This window comes from Lactuca serriola, chromosome 8 (assembly GCF_051521515.1).
Source record: "Lactuca serriola cultivar US96UC23 chromosome 8, Lser_US96UC23_V15, whole genome shotgun sequence".
In the NCBI taxonomy this organism is placed as follows: domain Eukaryota; kingdom Viridiplantae; phylum Streptophyta; class Magnoliopsida; order Asterales; family Asteraceae; genus Lactuca; species Lactuca serriola.
In genome coordinates, this window is record NC_136415.1 from 176,071,790 (window position 1) to 176,095,931 (window position 24,142).

Sequence of the window (24,142 nt, forward strand, 5' to 3'; positions counted from 1 at the left end):
ATCCCCCATTGCCAATCTCGTTGCCTACTCAGATATGGTTTGGGGAGGTTGTCTGGCGTCACACAGATCTACATCTGGACATTATGTCTTTCTAGGAGACAACCTCATCTCATGGTCTTCCAAACGAAAAAGGGTTGTCTCACGATCCAGTGCAGAAGCCGAGTATAGAGGGGTTGCAAATGTTGTCGCCGAAACCAGTTGGATCTGCAATCTTCTTTGCGAACTGTGTTGCCCTACAAACTCGACAACCATTGTCTACTGTGATAATGTAAGTGTTCTATACATGTCAGCAAACCCTGCTCAACATCAGCGAACAAAACACATAGATATTGACATTCATTTTGTTCGAGATCAGGTTGCCAGAGGACAAATTCGCGTCCTTCATGTTCCCTCATCTACGCAATACGCCGACATCTTTATGAAAGGGCTGCCCACTTCACTTTTCAACGATTTTTGATCCAGTTTAAACGTCTGTCTCCCCTCTCCCATTCAAGCTGCGGGGGGGGGGGGGGGGGGGGGGGGGGGGGGGGGGTTAGTGTATATTTATTGGTAGTGTATTGGTATGTATGCATTTGCATTGCTAAGCCCATGTCACACCCATTAGTCTAGGCCTATTTCGTGTATGTGTGATTGTATATATTCATTGTAATATTTCGTTGGTGAATCAGGAACATTATTCCACAATAATAAAATGATAATATTCATTTAAATAATCCGGTGGGTGGCAAGAGAGATTTATTTTTACTAAAGTATAAATATATAGACAAATAGTCGTTTAGGAAGTGGTGGTCAGAATATAACAAAAATGTTATCATTTAAAAAAATACTTCATAATCAAGCGAGTGATCTCCCAAAATTTTAACTCTCATATAGAATATTTTTGATAACATACAACAAAGTTTTGAATAGGTTCATAAAATACTTTACACTCGTTACAGATATATAAATTATAACTTAGTCGTTTCAGTATTGGATTTCGTTAGCATTTTTAAATAAGACTTATATTGCTGAATCATTTAACTGTTATTTAAATCAGCTATATAATAAGGAACTATATTAGGCTCATTTTCCCAATTACAACACACACACATCCTCAATTAAAGAAACATCTACGAAACTTATTGGTTGAGAACGAACCAATTTATACACCACTAATCAAATAATAAATAATTCAATTTACAAACACACAGATTTGAAGTTGAAGGCGTAACTACTTTCTAATTCTGTTCATATCTTCCACACCACTTCCCAACCATTACATTCTCTCTCTCTCTCTCTCTCTCTCTCTCTCTCTCTCTCTCTCTCTCTCTCTCTCTCTCTATATATATATATATATATATATATATATATATATATATATATATATATATATATATATATATATATATATATATATATATATATATATATATATATATATATATATAACCATTGATTATTTTAACCTGATGCTCAAATACGCTCTTACATTCTCATAATACTTACTAATTTACATGAAAATGGCTATTGTATTATCCGTGTTTGATTTGCGAGTCTCGTTAAATTCATTTATAATTGTATAATCAAAATATTGAAATAATAAAAGAAAATAATATTAATTACTTAGATTCACATATGAATTTAGTCAGATTAATTTTCTTAGATTCACATATGAATTTAGTCAGATTACATGTGAATGTCAACATCTTTTCGACTTCATATGTAAATTCGACATATCTAAATCAAAGATCGTTTATATAGACAATTTTCATTCATATTCATTATTGACATGTGAAAAGCAGTCATGTAGAGCAATAAATTGATAGATAATATACGATGCTTGTACATGATGACAATTTACATTGAATGTTAATGATCGAAAAAACATATGTTTATGACTCGTACATAATGATAATTCACATTGAACATTAACTATCGAAAAAATATATGTTAACGACTAATTAGTTAATGAAGAATGATTAATAACTATTGAAAAAAATGAGTACAATCATTCACATACGGATTAACTTTTATAAAAAAAAATGCTACACTTCATATTCACATTTGACAATGTGACTTGAACTAATATTTTGAAGAAAAAATAGTTATATATATATATATATATATATATATATATATATATATATATATATATATATATATATATATATATATATATATATATTGTAAAAAAATATCTATTAATAATGGTTAAAAAATTATGAATTTTAATTTTTTTTCCAGTAAAAAGAAACTGAAAAAGGTTGAGTTTTTATGTATATAATTGGTATATATGTAAAAATTTAAAAGGATAAATATAAAGATAACATTGGTTTCTTAGTTCCTTTTTGTTTTAGTTATATAAGTACTTTTGTAAATCATGTATTCAACTTTTGTCTATATATAGTACTATTGTAAATTAGCATTGTTGATATACGAAAAATAGGATCTATAAGCTCCAAATTGGCCGCTTAGACTCGCATCGAATTCATCTCCCAGAAATATTTAAACTATAATCACTAGATTGCCAGTTGTGAATTCAAGAAAGAGAGGAATGTCTAGAATTCATCCATCTTTGGAAAACAAAAGCGGATTAAATCGCCTAACAAGCGATGATCATGATCATCTGGACCCGGTCCCAGTTCCAGTTTCAAGTCCAAAACACACGACTCTTACTGTATGGAAACGATCGAGCATGAGCTTCCATGGCACTGATGGCTTCACTGTGTATGATCGCAATGGAAAGCTGGCTTTCCGCGTTGACAACTACTCCAGAAACAGCCATGTTCGAAGCCGCTGGTCTTGCTCTTCTGTTAACACTCACGGTGGCGCCGGATGCGGTGGTGGTGGCGGTGGTGGTGCTCTTGTCCTCATGGACGGATCCGGCATTCCGTTAATTACCCTCAAACCACAGGTACGTATCTTCTTAATCATGCAGATGCAAACTATACGGATATATATTGATTATATGTTATCAAATTTATAATTATATAAATTCAGATTTTCAGTATTCAAAACCAGTGGAATGGATGTATATATAGAGAAGATGATAACGTATCATCAAAGAGCAACAGAAGAATCTTCATGATGAGGAGACCATCTTCGTCTATGATGGTTTTAGGAAGAACAAAAAACGAGCAAGATGAATGCGAGGCTGAAGTCTTCTTCACAGGCACGACGACTGAGCACCAAAACCATCATCATGCAGAATCGGAAACCGGTGGTGGCGGTGGTTGTGATTCAAGAAAACTATTACGCAAACCCGATTTCAGAATAGAAGGTTCGTTTTGGAATCGTAATTGCAAGATCAAGAGCACCGGTAGCGGAGAAGTGGCGGCCCAAATTATGAGGAAGAGAACAGCTCCCGGAGCGGCGATGATGAGTGGTGGCAGTAGCAGCACTGGTAGTACGATAATATTGAGTGAAGAAGTATTTACCCTGGTGGTGAATCCAGGTTTCGACCCTCAACTCATCATGGCTTTTGTTGTTGTTCTTGATCGGATATGTTTCAAGCCTTTTTTCACTCATCTCATGTGTTAATTAATTTGTCATGTGTTTGCTTCAAGATGTACAACTTGTTATTCAGTAGCCCTTTGTTTGAAACAGGGATTCCATTCATCAACAATTAATAGCACTTTAAATGTAAGGTGGATGGTAGCTTGTTGCAAATCTATTCATTAATTATTGTCTAATATCTATGATGCACGGTTGAAGGAATCAACGACAATCTTGTTATGGATGATCCAAATTAAACATGGATTCTGAAATGACAATGCTCTGAGGAATCCACAAAGATCCTTTAAAGATTATATTCTCACATCAACGACTTATGTAAAAGTATATGGAATGCTGTTAAAAGTGTTCGAACAGGATGACGTATACCTTTTACCAAGATGACATGCTATTTGAGAAAAAATGATTATTCTAGCAATATGTTATAATTTTTTTTTTCTTCAAATTTTACCATCAAATGTAAAATTTTGTATATATTCTTTAAAATCCATCACAAACTGTTGGAAATCCGGAGAAGATCCATTTGAAATCCATCACAAAGTCGTAATAAGTATAAATATGTCAGTGTTTTTTTTAGTAACCGATTTTGCGACGGAAACTATTGTTGAAAAATGAGTTTTTTTAATAATTCAAACATGATATTTTTTTTTGTGTCGGCTACTAATCCTTATATATATATATATATATATATATATATATATATATATATATATATATATATATTGTGTCGGCTACTAATCCTTATATTGAAAACTTTAACAATTAAGGTCTCGTGATCTATTTTGGACACCTTTTGAGTGAAAAAAAGTCATTAAAATTGGTTTAAATGACTCTTGCATGCACTTTAATTTCAAAATAATCAAAATACTCTACACCTATGACGTGTTCCCACTAGTACAAACTACAAAGCAAAGCAGGGTATCACACACTAATAATTCTGTCGCAAAACCGTGATGATTAAAGTGAACGGATTGTTGGCTGTCGCGATGGAGCTTTTAAGTTCAGCGATGGAAGACATCGTCGATAATCCCATAATCCCGTACATTTTGTTTCCCACCAACTACGATACCAACCAAATAGCAACCGGCGTTTCATAGATAAATATTTAGCAACAAAAGGAATTTAGCAAAAAATTAGTGAAACATTAGCAATGGTTGCACGGTTTAGGCGTTTAGCGACAAATTGTAGTTAACTTATTTGTTTTTCTTAAACAAACTTTTTAAAAATTTAAAACTATAGAATACGTTAGGACATGAATGCTTGCTTTTACATGAATAATAAGAATACAATAGATAAGGTGATTTGGGTTTTAAAATAAATTATGTAGCATACTCGGGAGTTAAAAAAAAAAAGGAACTAGATATAGTATAAATAATTAACTGAAGTCACAACTTTAAAATATTAAATCTCTTAAAGAGTATTGTAAAACTCGATCTACTCAAACGATTACTCGAAATCGCGTATATGCCGAGGCGGTTTTTAAGAATCGGGCAAAAAATCGGAACCGGTCAAACTTAGGTCCAACTCAGAGAAAATCGATCCAACTGACCAACTCAGAAGACTCGGAAAAATTGGAAAAACTCGGTCAAACTCGGGAATTTTGATATTTTTTTTAATAAAAAACTGTAGTTATTATTGGTATTCATCTATTTTCTTATAAATTTTAATAAACTTATTTTATTTGTGATATATAATTTTACAAAATTTATTTCTTTATAATTTACTCAATCCAAGTACTCCTCGTCTGAACCGAGTACTCGCTACTCGCTACTTGATCGACCTGGGAAGGCATATCGACTTCTGTGACACTGCTTTGAAGCACACCCTACAAATGTTATGATGGTCACTATATATAGGAGTGTAGACAAGACTCTCTCTCTCTCTCTCTCTCTCTCTCTCTCTCTCTCTCTCTCTCTCTCTCTCTCTCTCTCTCTCTCTCTCTCTCTCTCTCTCGCGTCAAGCTAAAACCTATATGTCTAATTATGTCTTCTAAGTTTTCTTTTGTGATCCTTCATAAAGAACTTCACATCCCAACATTCTTCCCCTCAAGTTCAAAATTGATGATGAGACTCTAAAATCCGAATAATCTACTAGTGAATAAGAAAACCAAACGAAACATCATAGTGAGAAGCAACGACGATGAAATCTGCAAACTCAAATCTTTGGTGGTCGATAAGTGTTGATGCGTTCTAGGCTATGTAACAAGGTAGAAAAAGCTCTAATGGGAATAATCAACCCCAACTATCGAAAGTACTCTAAAAAATATGACTTTTAGTGAAAACCTAAAAAATACCCATTTTGGAATCAAGCACTCCGAATCGCTTCTATGTTCCTCAAACAATTAAGGATGCCTCTCAACATTACATCGATCTTCAAAATCAATCATGAAAAACATCCAGTAATGCCATAATCACCCAAAAGCATTATGTGACAAATCAAAAACCTGATTCTCAACCAAACTCAATTTAGAAGAGTTAAACTTGGGTTAATCAAAGTGCATAATCGTCACAAGAAATAAACTCTGACATATGCTCATCGAGACACCAAAAATACCCAACTTCAATAAATCTTTCTCAAGCATCATAAAAATCAAGATTTGAGAAATAACAATTTTTTTTTAGTGACCATACCAAATTCTCCTCCTTTTATAATCGAAATATGATTATAAAACCTTCAAATGGTCATGAGAATGTGCTTGAATTGGACATGTCAATATGAAACTCCCCCTTAGTATGAGAATAAACGTGAAACACCAAAACTAAAAAAGTCGAAATGTGACATTTAACAATTTTTGATTTTTCGAAATGCCTGTAACATCCCAAAATTCATGACCAAAAATTTTCATTTTTAATTACGTAATTATAAAAGCCAATAGTCTAAAAACATCAATAGTGTCAACACATGTCATAATCAAATGTAACAACCTAAAATTCAAGACCAAAAATTTCATTTTTAATTTAATAATTCTTAAAACAGATTATTAAAAACATCATTGAGTTATCATATATCATAAAAACACGTAAGTCGTATGTCTCAAAACAAATCATAATAATGTCAGAGGATAAATCCCAAGAACATCATAGTGCGGAAAATAGTGGTGTGATGTGCTGCAGTCATGCCGGTTCGTTTCCCTTCGAAGAAGAAGTACCTGAAACCAAAACTAAAAACTGCAAGCACAAAGCATAGTGAGTTCCATCATCAAACCACATACCATATAATCACATAACTCCTAGCATATCTGGGTGTTGGCCTCCCCTTCGGTCTCTTTCAACCTGTAACTGCCTAGAATATATAGGTGCTGGCCTCCCCTTCAATCTCTTCCAACCGGTAACTGCCTAGCATATCTCGGTGTTAGCCTACCCTTTCGGTCTCTTTCAACCGGTAGCCGGGGACAATTTCACCCCTACCACTACCACGTAATACCCTAGCATATATATATATATATATATATATATATATATATATATATATATATATATATATATATATATATATATATCATACACTGCCTAGCATATTTGGGTGCTGGCCTCCCCTTCGGTCTCTTTCAACCAGTAACCAGGGACTATTTCACCCCTACCACTATCACATAATAACATAATATACTAGCACATAAAACATAACAGATAGTGGCATACCAGAAAACTATCACAAATACAATCATCTCAACTATAAATAATACTAGTGGGTTGGCATTAGTGCCTTCGACCCACTCCTACTGGAAGGTAACTCTCCTCAAATGTCGTGAAGTAACTAAACCGTCCTCGGCTCTGGAATCAACTTGTAACACTGTAAATTTTCAAGTAAAATTTTCATTTAAATTATCGTAGCTCTCATAACACATATTACAAAGATCGCTTTTATTTAATTTATAAAACACAACTCCATGATTGTTTAGATAATAATCTAGGATCCTCAAGCATAACTCTTTCTCTGGTGTGTACAATCAAGTCGGTGCCATCCCGTGCTCCTGAGAAAACCTGAAACACATATCACATAACACGGTAAGCATAAGGCTTAGTGAGTTCCCCAAAATACCACACATATAATTAGCCACTCAAGGCTATACCTCTGTAAGACCCTCTAGTCAATGTATCCCAGTGGGACCCTCCAGCCCCACAACTCTGATGGACCCTTCGGTCCTAACTCTATAAACTCTGAGTAATACACAACATAAATCAAAAAGAAATAATGCAGGATATCACGATACACAAATAAGCACATAATAAATCTCTATCACACAAAGTACCACTCATGGTAAAGTATAGTGAGAAGACTCACCTCGTAGCTAGTAGAGAATAGACACGCACTTGATAAACTCAGACCAGCCTTCGCCTAACATATTAAACAAGTATCTCAATCAATATTTCTCTTTTTCTCTTTTACACCCAAAAGTCCTCTTATTCTTTCTCTAACCCCTGGGATGGGTAAAAGAACATTTTACCCCTCCTTGGTCCCAAATGACCCACTCATGAAGTCAACAGAAGTCGGAACGAGTCAATGGTCCAATTCGACCAGACTCGCCGAGTGCACCCATGTGACTCGTCGAGTCCACTAGTATCTCAGATTTCTTCCTAGGGTTTACTCAGCCCGTCGAGTTAACCCCCAAACTCAAAGAGTTAATATTGGGTCAAGGGTACTGGGTCAAACACAATCTGACTCGTCGAGTCATCCCATAGACTTGACGAGTTGCCTCAAACGGATCTCTCATGTGATCGACTGAGGTCAGATCTGTAACTCCAACTCATAGATCTAACCTCCTAGTACCCAAAAGTCACGTAAAGGTCTGATCTTGGTGTCTATGCATGGTATATATTGCTCTATATGCCATCAAAACTCCATTAATGCTTCCTTGCTTCAAAATTCCATGGTTGCTCAACCATGGCTTCACACTTTCGGCCTCTCTGGACCTCACAAGGTCCAGATCTATAGCACAAGCTCACAAAGGGGGTTTGATGCACCCAAAGCCCCATCAAAAGGTGATACAAGCCCTAATTCTCACAACCATGGAATCTAATCAATCAACAAAGAAGGTAAGAGCTTTATACCTAGATCTAAAGCTTGAGATGAAAAGGAAACAGATCCACAAGCTCTCCTCTTTGATCCTTGAAGAACCTTGCTCTTCCTCTTAAGAAAATAACTTCAAATGAGCCTCCTTCCCTCTCTTGTTCACAATAAATGCTAGGGTTATTCTCATGGGTGAATGAACACTGATGGGGTGATATGGAGGCTATAAATGCCTTTAAATAGGCCCAGGCCTGAGAAAATTAGGGTTTCCATCAGCAACGCTGACTCATCGATTCATCTCATCAACTCGTCAAGTCCACTTATTAATCCACGTCACCAATCGTAACCCTACTCGACGAGTTGAGAAACCAACACGTCGAGTCCCTTTAGAATTCTTAAATTAAATAATTAAAATAATATACCTGGAAATTCGGATGTTACAATTCTCCCCTACTTGAATGAGATTTCGCCCTCGATATCGCTCTCTAGCATCACATAGCTCAAAACCCAAAAAGTCCAGGAAGCACTACCCAGGAGGACTTCATACCACCTAACTATCCTCCCCCAATGATACCTGATCCCAAACTCCTAAACACAGAAAAGGATAGACCCAACTGCCGCTACGATACCACTTCTGGCTCCCCAGAATCTGGAAACTCTAGCGGTCTGTCATGCTACCAGACCGCCCCCTTCAAGATATTACTATGTTATTCGCTCCTTGAATAATAGACCCAAAAACTTACTGCCCCTCTAATTCTCTCGTTGCGACTGATAGAATAATTCGAAGCCCCAAAATTAGGCTTCCGATCATTTTAACTAGATATATCACACAATCCATATCATACTTCAGAATAAAAGGATCACACTACGCCAGGGACCCGTCCACTGAACATTAATCAGAACTCATTTGAACATTGAACTCTCGACACTCCTTCCTTGGACATAAGAAGAAGATCGTGCTTAATCAATAAAATTCCTCTAACTTCTATAATCACGAACATTCGCTCACTCCCAGATATCCCTGTCCACACAGAGCATCTGGTCAACTCTCGACTCCATAGTTGAACCTCCAAAGATTACCCCGGACATGCCCCAAGATATCTCACCGACTTCCTTCTCTCATCAACTATCTCAGCCCATTGTGACACACAAGTCACGTAGTTCGCTTCACCTCAAGCGAATACTATACCCTGACTGAAATCGTTTTACCCTCGATCTCTGTTGTCTACCACTCATTCACTCTCTGCGCCTCGCGGTCCTTCCATAGAAATAAACTAACTCACACAGGTCTAAGACATCATATAGCACACAACACCCCTCACAAGGAACCCACCTTTAAGCTCATAATCTCATCTCGTCTTTATAATACACCACTAGAGCCAACTCAAACTCGGGAGTCTGACCCAACGCGAAATTGGAACCACTTGTCCCAATGAAGCACCCAACTCATAACCCATGACTCGCAACTCTCACATACATCGCTACATCCAATTCCTTCTGACTTCGATAACCACGCCTTCACTAATAATATGACGACTCCCGACCATTAGGGAGACCCCATTCTCGCTCATGGCCTGACCACCAAATTCCCACAGACCGAAAGATAAGGCTACTCAAGCCTAGGAACTCTTCTGCATCATATTCTGACTAGTGAATACTATAGTTCCCCACAGAACAACATTTACTCTTATCAACTATTGAGTGCTACGACTCCCCGTAGGCTTACGACACCCTCTCACTAACCTGTGAATAATATGGCTCCCCGCAGTATCACAACACTCTCCCACTAGCTAGTGAATACTACGACTCTCCACAGTATCACGACACTCTCTCGCTAGCCAGTGAATACTACGGCTCTCCACAGTATCATGACATTCTCTCAATGACTAGTGAATATTACGACTCCCCGTAGTATCACAACCTTCTCCCGCTATATAGTGGACACTACGGCTCCCCGTAGTATCACAACACTCTCTCTCGCTGACTCATGGATGCTACGGCTCCTCATAGCCTTACTACATTCTCTCGCTCACTGACTCACCATGGGCTCACTCCATGGTTTCTCCTGATAACCCTAAGTGAATACTCCCACCCGAATTCACTTGCTCTCTTATTACCTCATAACCTCCTCATCAAGCATCACCACACTGAGTTCACTAACTCATGCTCTGCAGCTCAACATAGATAGGCGCTTACATACCCATCCAAAAATATGCATCACTACTCCTGATGGCAACCGCCATGACAAAACTTCTTTTCTCGCTGCAATTCACATTCTTAAATAATCTAGCTTGATGTAATTAGCCAAAGGGCTTCCACTGGAACCATTGATACTTGTTATACCACTTGCCATCTGTTAACTCAAAACTCAAAATAATCCGAAATTAGGACATCATACTCAGATACCTCAGAGCACCATCACAGAACCTCACGATGTCATGTGTTAACCAATGCTCTCATACTCACGGAATCATACTCAGAAACCACATTTCTCTTTCACAATTTCACAACTGATCTTCCTCTTGCACCACTCGTAACCTCAAAATATTCCATCTCCCAAATTGAAACACGGAGGCGTCATCAATGACTCAGAACATGTTGACAAAAACTCGAAGCTTCATCCTCAACTGATCACTACCCATACGAAACTACTCATACCAACTATGAAATTGGTTGACAAATCAACTACTACCCCTCCTGGAGTATAAATCACATTCTATACATATATACCCACAATCTCTGCTATTTCTCCTTGAACTCAGTGACCCAACCGCCTTGAACTCAACATTTGCAAACCTGAAAACTCCCTAGCCATAATAAATTCTCCGACCAACGGCCACCTTCCGTGGGTTCACACATCCTTTCTTAACACATACTCATAAATCTTCTCGTCTTGCACCTCGCCACATCTACCAATCACCCAGATCTCATGTGTCCGCATCGTAGACCTCCATAACCAGTTCTCTAACCGCACTTGAACAGATCACTGATACTCTCAATAGAGCACCCAGTTCTCCCCCACTCAGGGTTTAAAAAATCGCCAATTGGCATACAAACAGTCTACTCCACAGATTGTTTCTCCAGTTACATCACCCTTGACTCTTGGAACGTACCATATAGTCATTCAATGATCTTCCTGATGGAAACTAAGCAGCTCTAAATATCCCATAGATCATAAAAGAATCTCAGAATCCTCCCAACTTGACTGCCTCTAGCCATCTCCAAATCTCAGGCTAAAACACCGTCGGATACCTTAACTGTTTTGAAATAACCCTGAACCTCAGTCCGGAAGTAATGCACTATCACAAACTTTGTCTCTGACTCCTCGACCCGCCTCCCAACATGGGAATCATCATCAAAGCACAAGACCTCACTCTTAGATATACTTCTCTTAACCACCTGAAACTGCTACTAATGCATGCCATACTCAAAAGACACCTTCCTGGGCCTCTTCCATCTCAGCCTCCACCAATGACTCAATGGCACAAGAAAATACCTTATAGCAGACCAACTACTCAAATACTTTGAAAAGGTCACCACCAACACTACCCCATGGGGCCTACCTCCAAACTCTGAAACCGAAAACTCGATAGCTCCTTCTCCTTTTCCAGGAACGGAAACAACACAACTCTTGCCATAGAAAGTGATGACTCATCCATCAGCCGATGGCTCGACTCACACCCTGTTCCTCCAACAAGCATCATCTCCACTCATCCCTGAGCCTTGCGGCTCCAACTGGCATCTCACCAATAAAATCTCTCGGAAACGATCTCAATTTCTCCTTCAAGGTAGACTCCATTAAGACTTGCTCGTCATGGCCCTCTGGCCCCACACGCTATCACATATGATCTCAGTCTAATTAGTCAAAACAGGATAACTGGTAAAACCAGAAGCACTAACTGCCACAAATCATGGTACTCAAACCACGTGATCACCTCTCCGTTTGCTACTTAGAACCTCTGGGATTTTCCTTATTTAGAGTATGGGTCCTCTACTTTCAGTAGTACGGGCCCATACTACCTACCACATCTACCCATATTTTCCACACGGATCATCCCAGAGTTCCTAAGTAGCTGCTCATCCTCCTCAATCACTAATCCCGTCATACCTGGTCACTCTCCTACAAATATTCTCATCTATCAGCGTACTCATCTGACAAAGGTCACTCCCTAGGCTCTTCCTAAGTTCGCACACTTCTCTGCCATTAGCTGCTGAAGAACTCCTTATGATGCCAACCATCTAGCTCCTGATTATCGCCATATTCATTTAGTAGTTGACTCCCATCATCAAGAGTTCAACAAAGCACGAAGCAAACAGCATTCGGGCATTGAATAATCTCCACCAGCACGCAGAACCACTCTAGGTTGCCACTCCATTTGATCTACTCACACTCAAAACGTATCACCGAACTCAAGCATTCCTACCCCTCACGAGTATCTAACTACCCCCTTAGCAGGCTCGTCCAATGCTCATCTAGTTATCTCTCCTAGATTACTCCTCTACTCAAAATTCTCTCTAAAAGATTCCTGCTGGATACTCTTACTCCGCACATACTCAAAGCACATCACAAATAACAACAAATCCTAGGCTAAAACATCACAAATCAGGCAACTCTAGCCCTAATATATGAAATACCTAGCCTATCTTCTAACATGCATCTTTAATATCTCAATAATAACTTATAACACAAATAAGTAAAGGTATTTTGGAAAATCACCATTCGGGCTCTGGCTGATTGTACACACTACTCCTTCTCGTTTTTCCCTTAGTGAGTTCTCATAACACATATTACAAAGATCACTTTTATTTAATTTATAAAACACAACTCCATGATTGTTTAGATAATAATCCAGGATCCTCAAGCATAACTCTTTCTCTGGTGTGTACAATCAAGTCGGTGCCGTCCTGTGATCCTGAGAAAACCTGAAACACATATCACATAGCACGGTAAGCACAAGGCTTAGTGAGTTCCACAGAATATCACTCATATAATTAGCCACTCGAGGCTATAGCTCTGTAAGACCCTCTGGTCAATGTGTCCCAGTGGAACCCTCTAGCCCCACAACTCTGATGGACCCTCTGGTCCTAACTTTGTAAACTCTGAGTAATACACAACATAAATCACAAAGAAATAATGCAGGATATCACGATACACAAATAATCACATAATAAATCTCTATCACACAAAGTACCACTCATGGTAAAGTATAGTGAGAAGACTCACCTTGTAGCTAGTAGAGAATAGACACGCACTTGATAAACTGGGACCAGCCTTCGCCTAACATATTAAACAAGTATCTCAATCAGTATTTCTCTTTCTCTTTTAAACCCAAAAGTCCTATTATTCTTTCTCTAACCCCCAGGATGCGTAGAAGATCATTTTACCCCTCCATGGTCCCAAATGACCCACTCACGAAGTCAACAAAAGTCAGAACGAGTTAATGGTCCAATTCGACCAGACTCGCTGAGTGCACCCGTGTGACTCGTCGAGTCCACTCGTATCTCAGATTTCTTCCTAGGGTTTACTCAGCTCGTCGAGTTGACCCCCAAACTCAACGAGTTAATACTGGGTCAAGGGTACTGGGTCAAACCCGATCCGACTCGTCGATTCAACCCATAGACTCGGCGAGATGCCTCAAACGGATCTCTCATTTGATCGACTGAGGTCAGATCTGTAACTCCAACTCATATATCTAACCTCCTAGTACCCAAAAGTCACGTAAAGGTCCGATCTTGGTGTCCATGCATGGTATATATTGCTCTATATGTAATCAAAACTCCATTAATTCTTCCTTGCTTCAAAACTCCATGGTTGCTCAACCATGGCTTCACACTTTCGGACTCTCTGTACCTCACAAGGTCCAGATCTATAGCACAAGCTCACGAAGGTGGTTTTATGCACCCGAAGCCCCATCAAAAGGTGATACAAGCCCTAATTCTCACAACCATGGAATCTAATCAATCAACAAAGAAGGTAAGAGCTTTATACCTAGATCTGAAGCTTGAGATGAAAAGGAAACAGATCCACAATCTCTCCTCCTTGATCCTTGAAGAATCTTGCTCTTCCTCTTAAGAAAATGACTTCAAATGAGCCTTCTTCCCTCTCTTGCTCAAATAAACGTTAGGGTTATTCTCATGGGGTGAATGAACACTCATGGGGGTGATATGGAGGCTAAAAGTGCCTTTAAATAGGCCCAAGCCCGAGAAAATTAGGGTTTTAATCGGCAGCGCTGACTCGTCGATTCGTCTTATCGACTTGTCGAGTCCACTCGTTAATCCACATCATCAGTCGCGACCCTACTCGACAAGTTGAGACACCAACTCGTTGAGTCCCTTCAGAATTCTTAAATTTAATAATTAAAATAATATACCTGGAAATTCGGATGTTACACAACTCCTCTCAAACTCCTACACATAAACATCTCCTTTAATTACCCTTTCATACTCATAACCCCTTTAAGGGTCAACTCTGGTCAAGGTCCAAGTCAAAGTCAACCTTCTGCTCAAAGTCAACTTTCTAGGTTGACTCAACTCGCCGAGTTCCATAAATCATAACCTGGAAATCGCAACCCAGCTCATCGAGTTCCTTCCTATAATAGAATCGGGACATTTCGCTACAACTCGTCGAGTTCTTTAATCTTCAAACTCAGAAAACCCTAACCAACTTGATGAGTCGTCTCCTAGACTCATTTAGTTTGCTTAGGAATCATAAAAGGTTAGGGATCAGGATCCAACTTGCCGAGTTGCATGAATAACTCATCGAGTTCCCTTAGTCTACACCCATTCACTCATTTCCAATTGAGTTCAATGCTTCCAAACCGTAGATCTAGTCCCCTAGGACTAAGTTACCACGTAAAGTTGCTAACTTTACGTCCATACATGGTGTCATGAAGCTAGAAACACCAAAACTAAGCTATATAAGAGATCTAGGGCATGGGGAAGGGCCAAGGCTTGATAAAGTTGGCAACTTTAAGCCTCATAAGCTCATGAGTGTCTAGATCTAAAGTCACAACTTCATGATATACTCAAATCTCGAAAATGACTTCAATATGGCCCAAAAGTTACAACATACTACCCTAAATGAAGATCTAAGTAATAGAAAGCCAAGGTATCTACTTTATACCTTAAATAAGTCAGAAATGTAGCTCAAACTCTGGATCTACTAGCTTCCTCTTGATCCCCAAGCTTCTCCTTCCTTCACAAGCTTCAAAATCACAAGAAATGCACAAAATGGCTCAAAATTCTCCAAAAGTCGATTAGGGTTTTTTTGGCTAGGATTTGGGATGATAGAGGCTACAAATGAGCCAGCCTTTGGAGGTTAAGGTGTTTAAATAGGGTGGTAAATCCTAAAAATTAGGGTTTCATTCTGGCATCCCTACTCGTCGAGTTGAGTCCCCCAACTCGTCGAGTAGAATTTAAGTTCCGCATCCAAAATCAATTCCTACTCAACGAGTTTGGGGCCTCCAACTCGTCGAGTTCCTAAACAAAATGAATAAATCTTATTTAAAATACATACCAGGAACCCGACGTTAGAAATCTCCCCCACCTATTTTAGAATTCGTCCTCGAAGTCTGTTGTGTCTGGAAACAGCTCTGGGTAGTGCTCACTCATCTCGTCCTCCGGCTCCCAAGTCCATTACGAGCCCTTGTGGTGCTATCATTGCACCCTCACTAAATCAACCCTCTTGTTCCTTAGATCTTTCATCTTCCTGTCGAGGATGGCTACCGGTCACTGAATGTACTTTAGGTTGTCATCCACCTGAATATCCTCCAGAGGCACCACTACGGAGTCATCTACCAGGCACTTCTGCAGCTGGGAGACATAAAAGGTGTTGTGGATCTGACTAAGCTTGGCTGGTAGATCCAGCCGATACGCCACTCGGCCCACCCGGGACAATACCCTGAACGAACCAATGTATCTAGGGCCCAACTTGCCCCGCTTCATGAATCGGATGACATCCTTTCAAGGTGACACATTCAGGAGGATCATATCTCCTACCTGAAACTCTAGGTCTGATCGTTGTCTGTTGGCGTAGCTCTTCTGCCGACTCTAGGTCGTATGGAGTCTACTCCAGACCTGTTGGATCATCTCTTTCATCTTGAGTAGCACTTCGGTACTCCCCATGACCCTCTGTCCAACCTCACCATAACATATCGGGGTTCTGCACTTCCTCCGATATAACATCTCAATGGGAGGACGGTTGATGCTCGCTTGGTAGCTATTATTGTAGGAAAAATATGCCAAGGGAAGGTAGGTATCCCAACTACCACCAAAGTCTAAGACACACGCCCGCAACATATCCTCCAAAGTCTGGATGGTCCACTCGCTCTGACCATCCGTCTGCAGATGAAAAGCAGTGCTAAAGTGCGAATGAGTACCCAACTCGTCATGAAATTTCTTCCAGAATCTGGAAGTGAACCGTACATCTCGGTCAAAAATGATGGAAACTAGCACTTTGTGTCGAGCTACTACCTCCCTGATGTAGATGTCGGCCAGCTTCTCAGCCGAAATGCTCTCATGGATCGGAATGAAATGGGCACTCTTGGTCAACCGATCCACGATGACCCAAATCGAATCCAATCCTCGTGTGGTCCTAGGAAGCTTCGTAATGAAATCCATAGTAATATCCTCCCATTTCCACACAGGGATATCCAATGGTTGTGTCTTGTCGTGAGGTCTCTGGTGCTCGTCCTTGACCTTCCTGCATGTCAAGCACCTCTCGAAGTACCATGCTACATCCCACTTCATACAGGGCCACCAGTAATCAGGGCGAAGATCTCTGTACATCTTTGTCGCCCCCAGATGGATGGAAAATCTGGACTTGTGTGCCACCTCCATCAAGATCTGGCACTCATTGCCTGCGTATGGAACCCACACTCTGCGGTGAAGTGTCAACAGCCCATGACTATCATAGTCAAAGGAGGAAATTTGGCCCACTATACGCTCACTCTTCCGGTGTTCCTCCTTCATAGCCTCCTGCTGGGCCTCCCGGATCTTTTTGAGAAGCGAAGTCACTACTATCATCCTCAGACATATGTCTCTGATCGGGGCTGCGAATGTCTTGCGGCTAAGTGCATCGGCCACTACATTGGCCTTTCTTGGGAGGTAGATGATCTCACAGTCATAATCCTTCACCACATCTAGCTAACAAAGTTGCCTCATGTTTAGATTCGGTTGATCCATGAGGTACCTCAAGCTCTTGTGGTCTGTGTAAATGGTATAACGGACCCCATAGAGATAGTGTCGCCAAATCTTGAGGGCGAAAACAACTGCCCCCAACTCCAACTCGTGTGTCGGGTAGTTCGCCTCGTGAGGCCTCAACTGTCTAGAGGCGTAGGCGATGACATGCCCTCTTTGCTTCAACATTGTGCCCAAACCCGAGATGGACGCATTGCAGTACACTACAAAATTCTCAATGCCCTCTGGCAAGGCTAAAATCGGCGCCTCGCAAAACCTCTGCCTCAACTTCTCGAACGCTGCCTGCTGCTCATGCCCCCACCAAAATACAAAGACCTTCTTCGTCAGTCAGGTCAAGGGTACTGCTATCTTGGAGAAGTCCTGTATGAATCTCCTGTAATAGCCTTCTAACCCAAGGAAACTCCAAATCTCATATGGAGACTTCGAGACCTCCTATCTCATCATGGCCTCCACTTTGGCTGGGTTGACCAAAATACCGTTCTGGTTGACAAGGTGGCCTAGAAACTGCACCTCGCACAACCAAAACTCTCACTTGGAGAACTTGGCGTACTAGCTCAACCTCCTCAGGGTATCCAACACCTCCCGCAAGTGCTCCTCGTGCTGCTCCTACGTCTTGGAGTAAACCAAGATGTCATCCATAAAGACTATCACAGACCGATCCAGAATCGGTCTACAAATGTGGTTCATGAGGTACATGAACGCGACAGGGGCATTGGTGAGCCCAAAGGGCATAACCACAAACTCGTAGTGGGCATAGCGAGTTTAGAAAGCAGTCTTCTATACATCCTCATCTCTAAGTCGCATCTGGTGGTAGTCTGAACGCAAATCTATCTTAGAAAACCAAGATGCCCCCTTGTAGCTGGTTGAAGAGATCATCAATCCTCGGAAGTGGGTAACGGTTCTTCATCGTTACCTTTTTTAGCTCCCGGTAATCTATACACATCCAATGCGACATGTTCTTCTTCTTCTTCACAAACAGGATCAGGGTTCCCCAAGGCGAACTGCTTGGCCTAATGAATCCCTTGTCTAATAGCTCCTGTAGTTGTGTAGACAACTCCTGCATCTCGAGAGGAGCCAACCGATATGTATCCTTGGCTATCGGAGCTACACTAGGGACTAGGTCGATCCTGAACTGTACCTGTCTCTCCGGAGGTATCCCAAGCAACTCCTCTGGAAATACATCTGGGTACTCTTGCACCACTAGCACATCACTCATGGCCGCCTTACCCGCCACCTGGGTATCCATAACGTAGGCGACATACCTTGTGCAACCCTGATGAAGGTAGTGCCTAACCCTCGTTGTCGATCACAAATCTGGTCCACGCTGCGGCCTCTCGCCCTAAATCACTAGCTCTCCCCCACTTGGGGTCCTAACACGTACCAACTACTGTGCACAGTCGATCATCGCCCCATTATGGCTCAGCCAATCCATGTCGATGATGACCTTGTTCCCACACAAAGGTATGGGAACTATATCCACAAGGTAACGCTCGTCATGCAACCTCAAAACGCAATCTCTGAAAATATCTGATGCCCGGACAGATCGGTCGTCAGCAATCTCAACCTCTAAAGGACTATCCAACATTCCTGGAGACTTAGGAAACCTCTTGCTAAGTGCAAGAGAGACAAATGATCGGGTATCCCTCGAGTCAAATAACACATGTATTGGGATGTCGTTTACATGGAATGATCCTAAACAAAACACATAAACATAGAACATAAGTATCATAACCGACATGTAATAAGAGTTAGGGAGAAGAAAACATACCCGTCACCACATATGGTGCGGCACGCACCTCCTCGAAGGTCAGCTGGAAGGGTCGGCTCATCACTATTGGAGCCTCTATCTTGCCATGTCGACCATCCGTGATTCGCAAGGTCGCTGGAGTTGGCGCCACCATTGGCGCTCCTGATGTCAGTCTAGGGCAGTTGGCCTTTTTATGCCCCTATGATTACAATGAAAGCAAATCAGGTCTAATGTCTGAATAGTGGGGGTAGGGGATGTACAATCCTTGCTAAAGTGACCAGTCTTGCCGCACTTATAGCAGCCCGATCCCCCATCTCTGCAAACTCCTTCATGGGACTTACCGTATTTTCTATAGCGGCCTTGGCCCTGCTGGCTCTTCGACCTAGAGTTAAATCCCTTGGGTTTCTTCCCCGAAAACCCGATAGCCTGCCCAGTCTCTGCCTTCCTCTTCCTGATGTGCTCTATATCAATCTCCTTCTCCCTCGCCCTCACTATCATGTCATCCAAAGTCGGGCATGCCGAGTAGCTGACATGTTTCCGAATGTCAGCTCTCAGTATGTCATGGTGCCAGGCCTTCTTCATCTCCTCGTCACCCGCATACTGAGGCACCAGTAAGGTCCTATCCCTGAACTTGGCGGTAATCTCCGCCACCGACTCAGTAATCTGCCTCATATCTAGAAACTCTCTGGCCAGCTGCTGAAGCTCCATAGTCGGCGCAAACTCAACCATAAAACTAGTCACAAAGTCCGACCAGGTCATCACCTCCGTGGCTGGGGCTCCCAACGAATCACTGACTGCCTCCCAACAGTCTCTAGCTCTGTCTCTCAAACATCCGACAGCATACCGGACCTTTAACCCCTCAGGGCGGAAGCTCGTTAACTGTACAGACTCGATGTCTGCAATCTATCTTTTGGCCACAATGGGGTCCTTCTCCCCATGAAAGTCTGGTGCACCACATCCCCTGAAGTCCTAGAAGGAGAGTGTGCGCGTCCTTGACTGGCTAGATGCCATGTCACTCCGAAATGCCCTGAGACGATCCTCCAATAGCTCAATGATCCCTTCCTTGATTGACCCGAAAAGCACCAGGGTCGCCTCAAGGATGCCTCTCGTAATCTCAGACATGATGAACTCGTGTAATCCATCATCAACCGGCTCGGAACCTGTTACACCTCGGCCGACAGCGGAAATGTCGAGCTTGTGCGACATCATTATGGTTCACAGTTATTGTTTACATTGAACAGTATAACACAAATGTTATTTTTATATTACAAAATATATTATATATCGTACTAAATTTTTGGAATACAAGAAAACAAAATTACAAGTAATACTTAATCAGATAAGTACAATAAAGATAAAAGGTTCTCCGACGATCCCATGAAGATTTCCCAAAAGATACGACCGATTCTTATTTTCCTAAGAATACATGTGATTTAAAAATGTCAATATAAAGTTGATGAATTCACAGGTTTGTATATTTGTATTAACATACTTTTTACTCCAAAGAATATTGTATATAAGTATTTTCAAACTTATATTTGTATGTGTACTTTATTTCCAAAAGGACTTGTTATATCGTATATAAGTATTTCAAACTTATATTTTCTTTTAGGCGTGATTATCAATGTTACATGAGTTCCCATAATCGAGCTACAGACGAGTTGTTGCCCATCACGACGCTTCATCGGACGTCGTAGTGTTTATACAGTTATCACCTGTGACTTGACCGTCGATGGTTGTAGCTAGCAACCGCAGGTGGGGTGTCAACCTGTATAGATCTATACATAACTTCCCCACTCACTTAAGATTTAACGATTATAGGTAGGGGACTTTGCTAAGTATTACACTTAAGTGATGAATGTGTCTCATATAAACCCTTGAATGAGTAGCACTAAAAGTTGTAGTCTTTTAACTTTACATATTTATGTTTACCGGTTTATATTATATAATTATATATAAAAAAATATAATTATATCGTTAAATAGTTTTGTAAAACTTAAATAGGCAGAATAACAGTGTCTAATAATTTATTCATAAATTAACGGCAATGCATAATATAATTTATATTATATGGGCAGCGTACCGACTGTATTTATAACATTTTATATATGTAAATGATTGTTTTAACGGTAAACTGTTATAACAATTATGTAACTAAATTATATAAGCGATATAAACAGGGGCGTAGGTAGTAAGGGTGAAGGTAGGTCCTAGGACCTACCTTTTTATTTTATTTTATGTATGAAGTATTTATAAAGAAAAATAAGAAACTATCTTATTTTTTTTATAAAAGACCTACCTAATTTTTATTTGACAAACAATTCTTTATCAGGAGCCCATATCTCTTGCCCATAATCTATTAATCTATAGCTCAATCAATTGATCCATTAATTTTTTTTAAAAAAAGGAAAAAGAGAAATAGAAAAAAGAAACGGAAACGACGCAGACTATCGTCGTTGTGAGTCCCCTGCGTTTGGAAATTGGAATCTATCATCGTGACTGACATCGTTCCTGACTCCCTGCATGCTCGACCGTCCGGCAAAGTCGACGTCGTCATATCCCTCCAGTCCTCCTCGTCCGCCCGTCCGACGGTAGCAGCCTATCGCCGATTGTTGATCGACCATCATCGTCCATCAATCCATCGGTCAACACTCAGGTTTGTAACTTACAAGTTACAAGTGTTACAACTTACGTTACAATTTTAGAATTCTTTGCTTTTTGTTCTTCAAAATCAAAACCCTTTGTTTGATTAATGATTGTATATTTGTATGATTTCATGATTTATATCATATTATCACTGAATCACTGATCAGATTTCAGAATTGCTTATGATATAAGCCTTATGTTAATATTTGATTAATATATATTTGATGATTTGATTCAAATTGTTAATTTGTTTTTGTTAAGTGTTAACAGTTTTGAGAATTCTTTATGTTAAGTGTTAATAGATTTTAGATTTTCCGAGTTGTTATTATCTATTTGTTATAAAAACATTTTTGTTCAATTGTTGTTGTCTTGATTTTTATGTTATTGTCTTGATTTTGTGATTTGTCTATTACTCTATTTGGCATGAAAATGCTTCAAGATATAAGACCTCGTAGGGTTCAATTATAATAACTTTATTATAACTATTGAATTTATGGTTAAGTATTTTAAGCATACAACCCGACTCGCCACCACTAGTATTCTTTACTCTTTCATATTTTTCCAGTTTCATTTACATAAGGAACCACGTGGTTTTTAGTTCTAGATTCGACATTGGATATAAACAATTTATGATTTATATAAACAAATAATATAAAACATGTATCCTCCCCGAAAAATGGTAAAAAGTTTAAAATGGGGCCGTCAAACTCACCCACGTAGCGTAGTTTGTTTAACAATTGTTCCCGTTGGGAGAGTACTAGAGGAGAACCTTGGGTATGGGTGATTTGAAATTAATTTTTCTTTGATAGAAGTTACAGTAGTTCATCTATTTATACTAAAATACACCGCCTTCGCTCCTACGTACTAATGCTTATTAATTGACACGTTATAGTTGACACCTCAATTAAAATGCATGGAATATTTGGTTCACACGTCCTCATTAATTCTAATCCATGCATTAGGAAATAGCTTCCATATTTATCATATAGACATATATTTTTATTTACCATACGTATTTGGTAATTAAATTGATTCAATATATATATATATATATATATATATATATATATATATATATATATATATATATATAAGGAAAAGTGAATATACCTAACAACCTTATATAAGCTTAGGTACCTAACCACATGATACTACGTAATTTTGTATCATATTTGCATTGTAATCACCCAAAGTTCTTAAAATTCAACCTCATAACTTGATTGCTTCTAAAATCTTTGGACTTTCACCGTTATCTTCCTTCAAATGACGTCTTTCTATCGGAGACCCCCTGGTGGGCTTCATATACTACCGTTACAAATCAAATGGTGTAGGAGGAATATAATAGTGAATGTCTGAAAATCTTGGAAGTAAATCAAGTTAAGGGTTGAAGTTTAAGAACCTTACACGATTGCAATGGAAATATAATGCAAAACAATGTAGTATAATGTGGTTACGTACCTAAGCTTATATAAGGTTGTTAGGTATATTCATTTTACCCATAATATATATATATATATATATATATATATATATATATATATATATATATATATATATATATATATATATATATTTGAATGTAACTTATGAAAAGAAATATTTCAATCAATTTAAAAACATAACACATAATAATACTTACTAAAATAATATTATTTTATAACACGTCAAAATATATAGACGAATTTTCCGATTTAATATATTCCAAACTTATAACTTTTATCAAAATATTTATTAAAATGTGTAATACATTATTTTATCACTCGTTTAGACTTATATAAATAACATCGGAACAAAATGTATTTAGAAATTTTTAGTCGAAAATACAGATTTCTAATTCATAATTCTTTTATAAGAAGATAGATTTAGATGAAAATAATAATACAAATTTTGTATTTTCATTAAAATTTGTTTAAAGGTTACGAATTAAGTCTATTACATTTGATTTATGTCACATTCGCGAATGACACCCGTTAACATAATTTGACTATTGTCACATTCTTCCCCTGTTAAGAGAATTTCGTCCCAAAATTTAACTTGTGTACGGAACATTGT

The 24,142-nt window shown here is 39.3% G+C and overlaps 1 protein-coding gene across 1 annotated transcript; it reads left to right on the forward strand.

Moving 5' to 3' along the window:
* The first annotated feature begins 2,378 nt into the window (after nt 1-2,378).
* LOC145070795 (protein LURP-one-related 5-like) lies at nt 2,379-3,671 on the forward strand. Its single transcript, XM_079017752.1, has 2 exons — nt 2,379-2,893; nt 2,980-3,671. Exons 1-2 carry the CDS (start codon nt 2,534-2,536, stop codon nt 3,517-3,519), a joined length of 900 nt encoding a protein of 299 aa, XP_078873878.1. The 5' UTR covers nt 2,379-2,533; the 3' UTR covers nt 3,520-3,671.
* Nucleotides 3,672-24,142: the final 20,471 nt, after the last annotated feature.

Excerpts from the sequence above, each read along its gene's own strand:
- LOC145070795 (XM_079017752.1), top strand. The coding sequence starts at position 2,534 with ATGTCTAGAATTCATCCATCTTTGGAAAACAAAAGCGGATTAAATCGC. Across the intron at positions 2,894-2,979 it reads TAATTACCCTCAAACCACAG|ATTTTCAGTATTCAAAACCA; the intron begins GTACGTATCTTC and ends ATATAAATTCAG.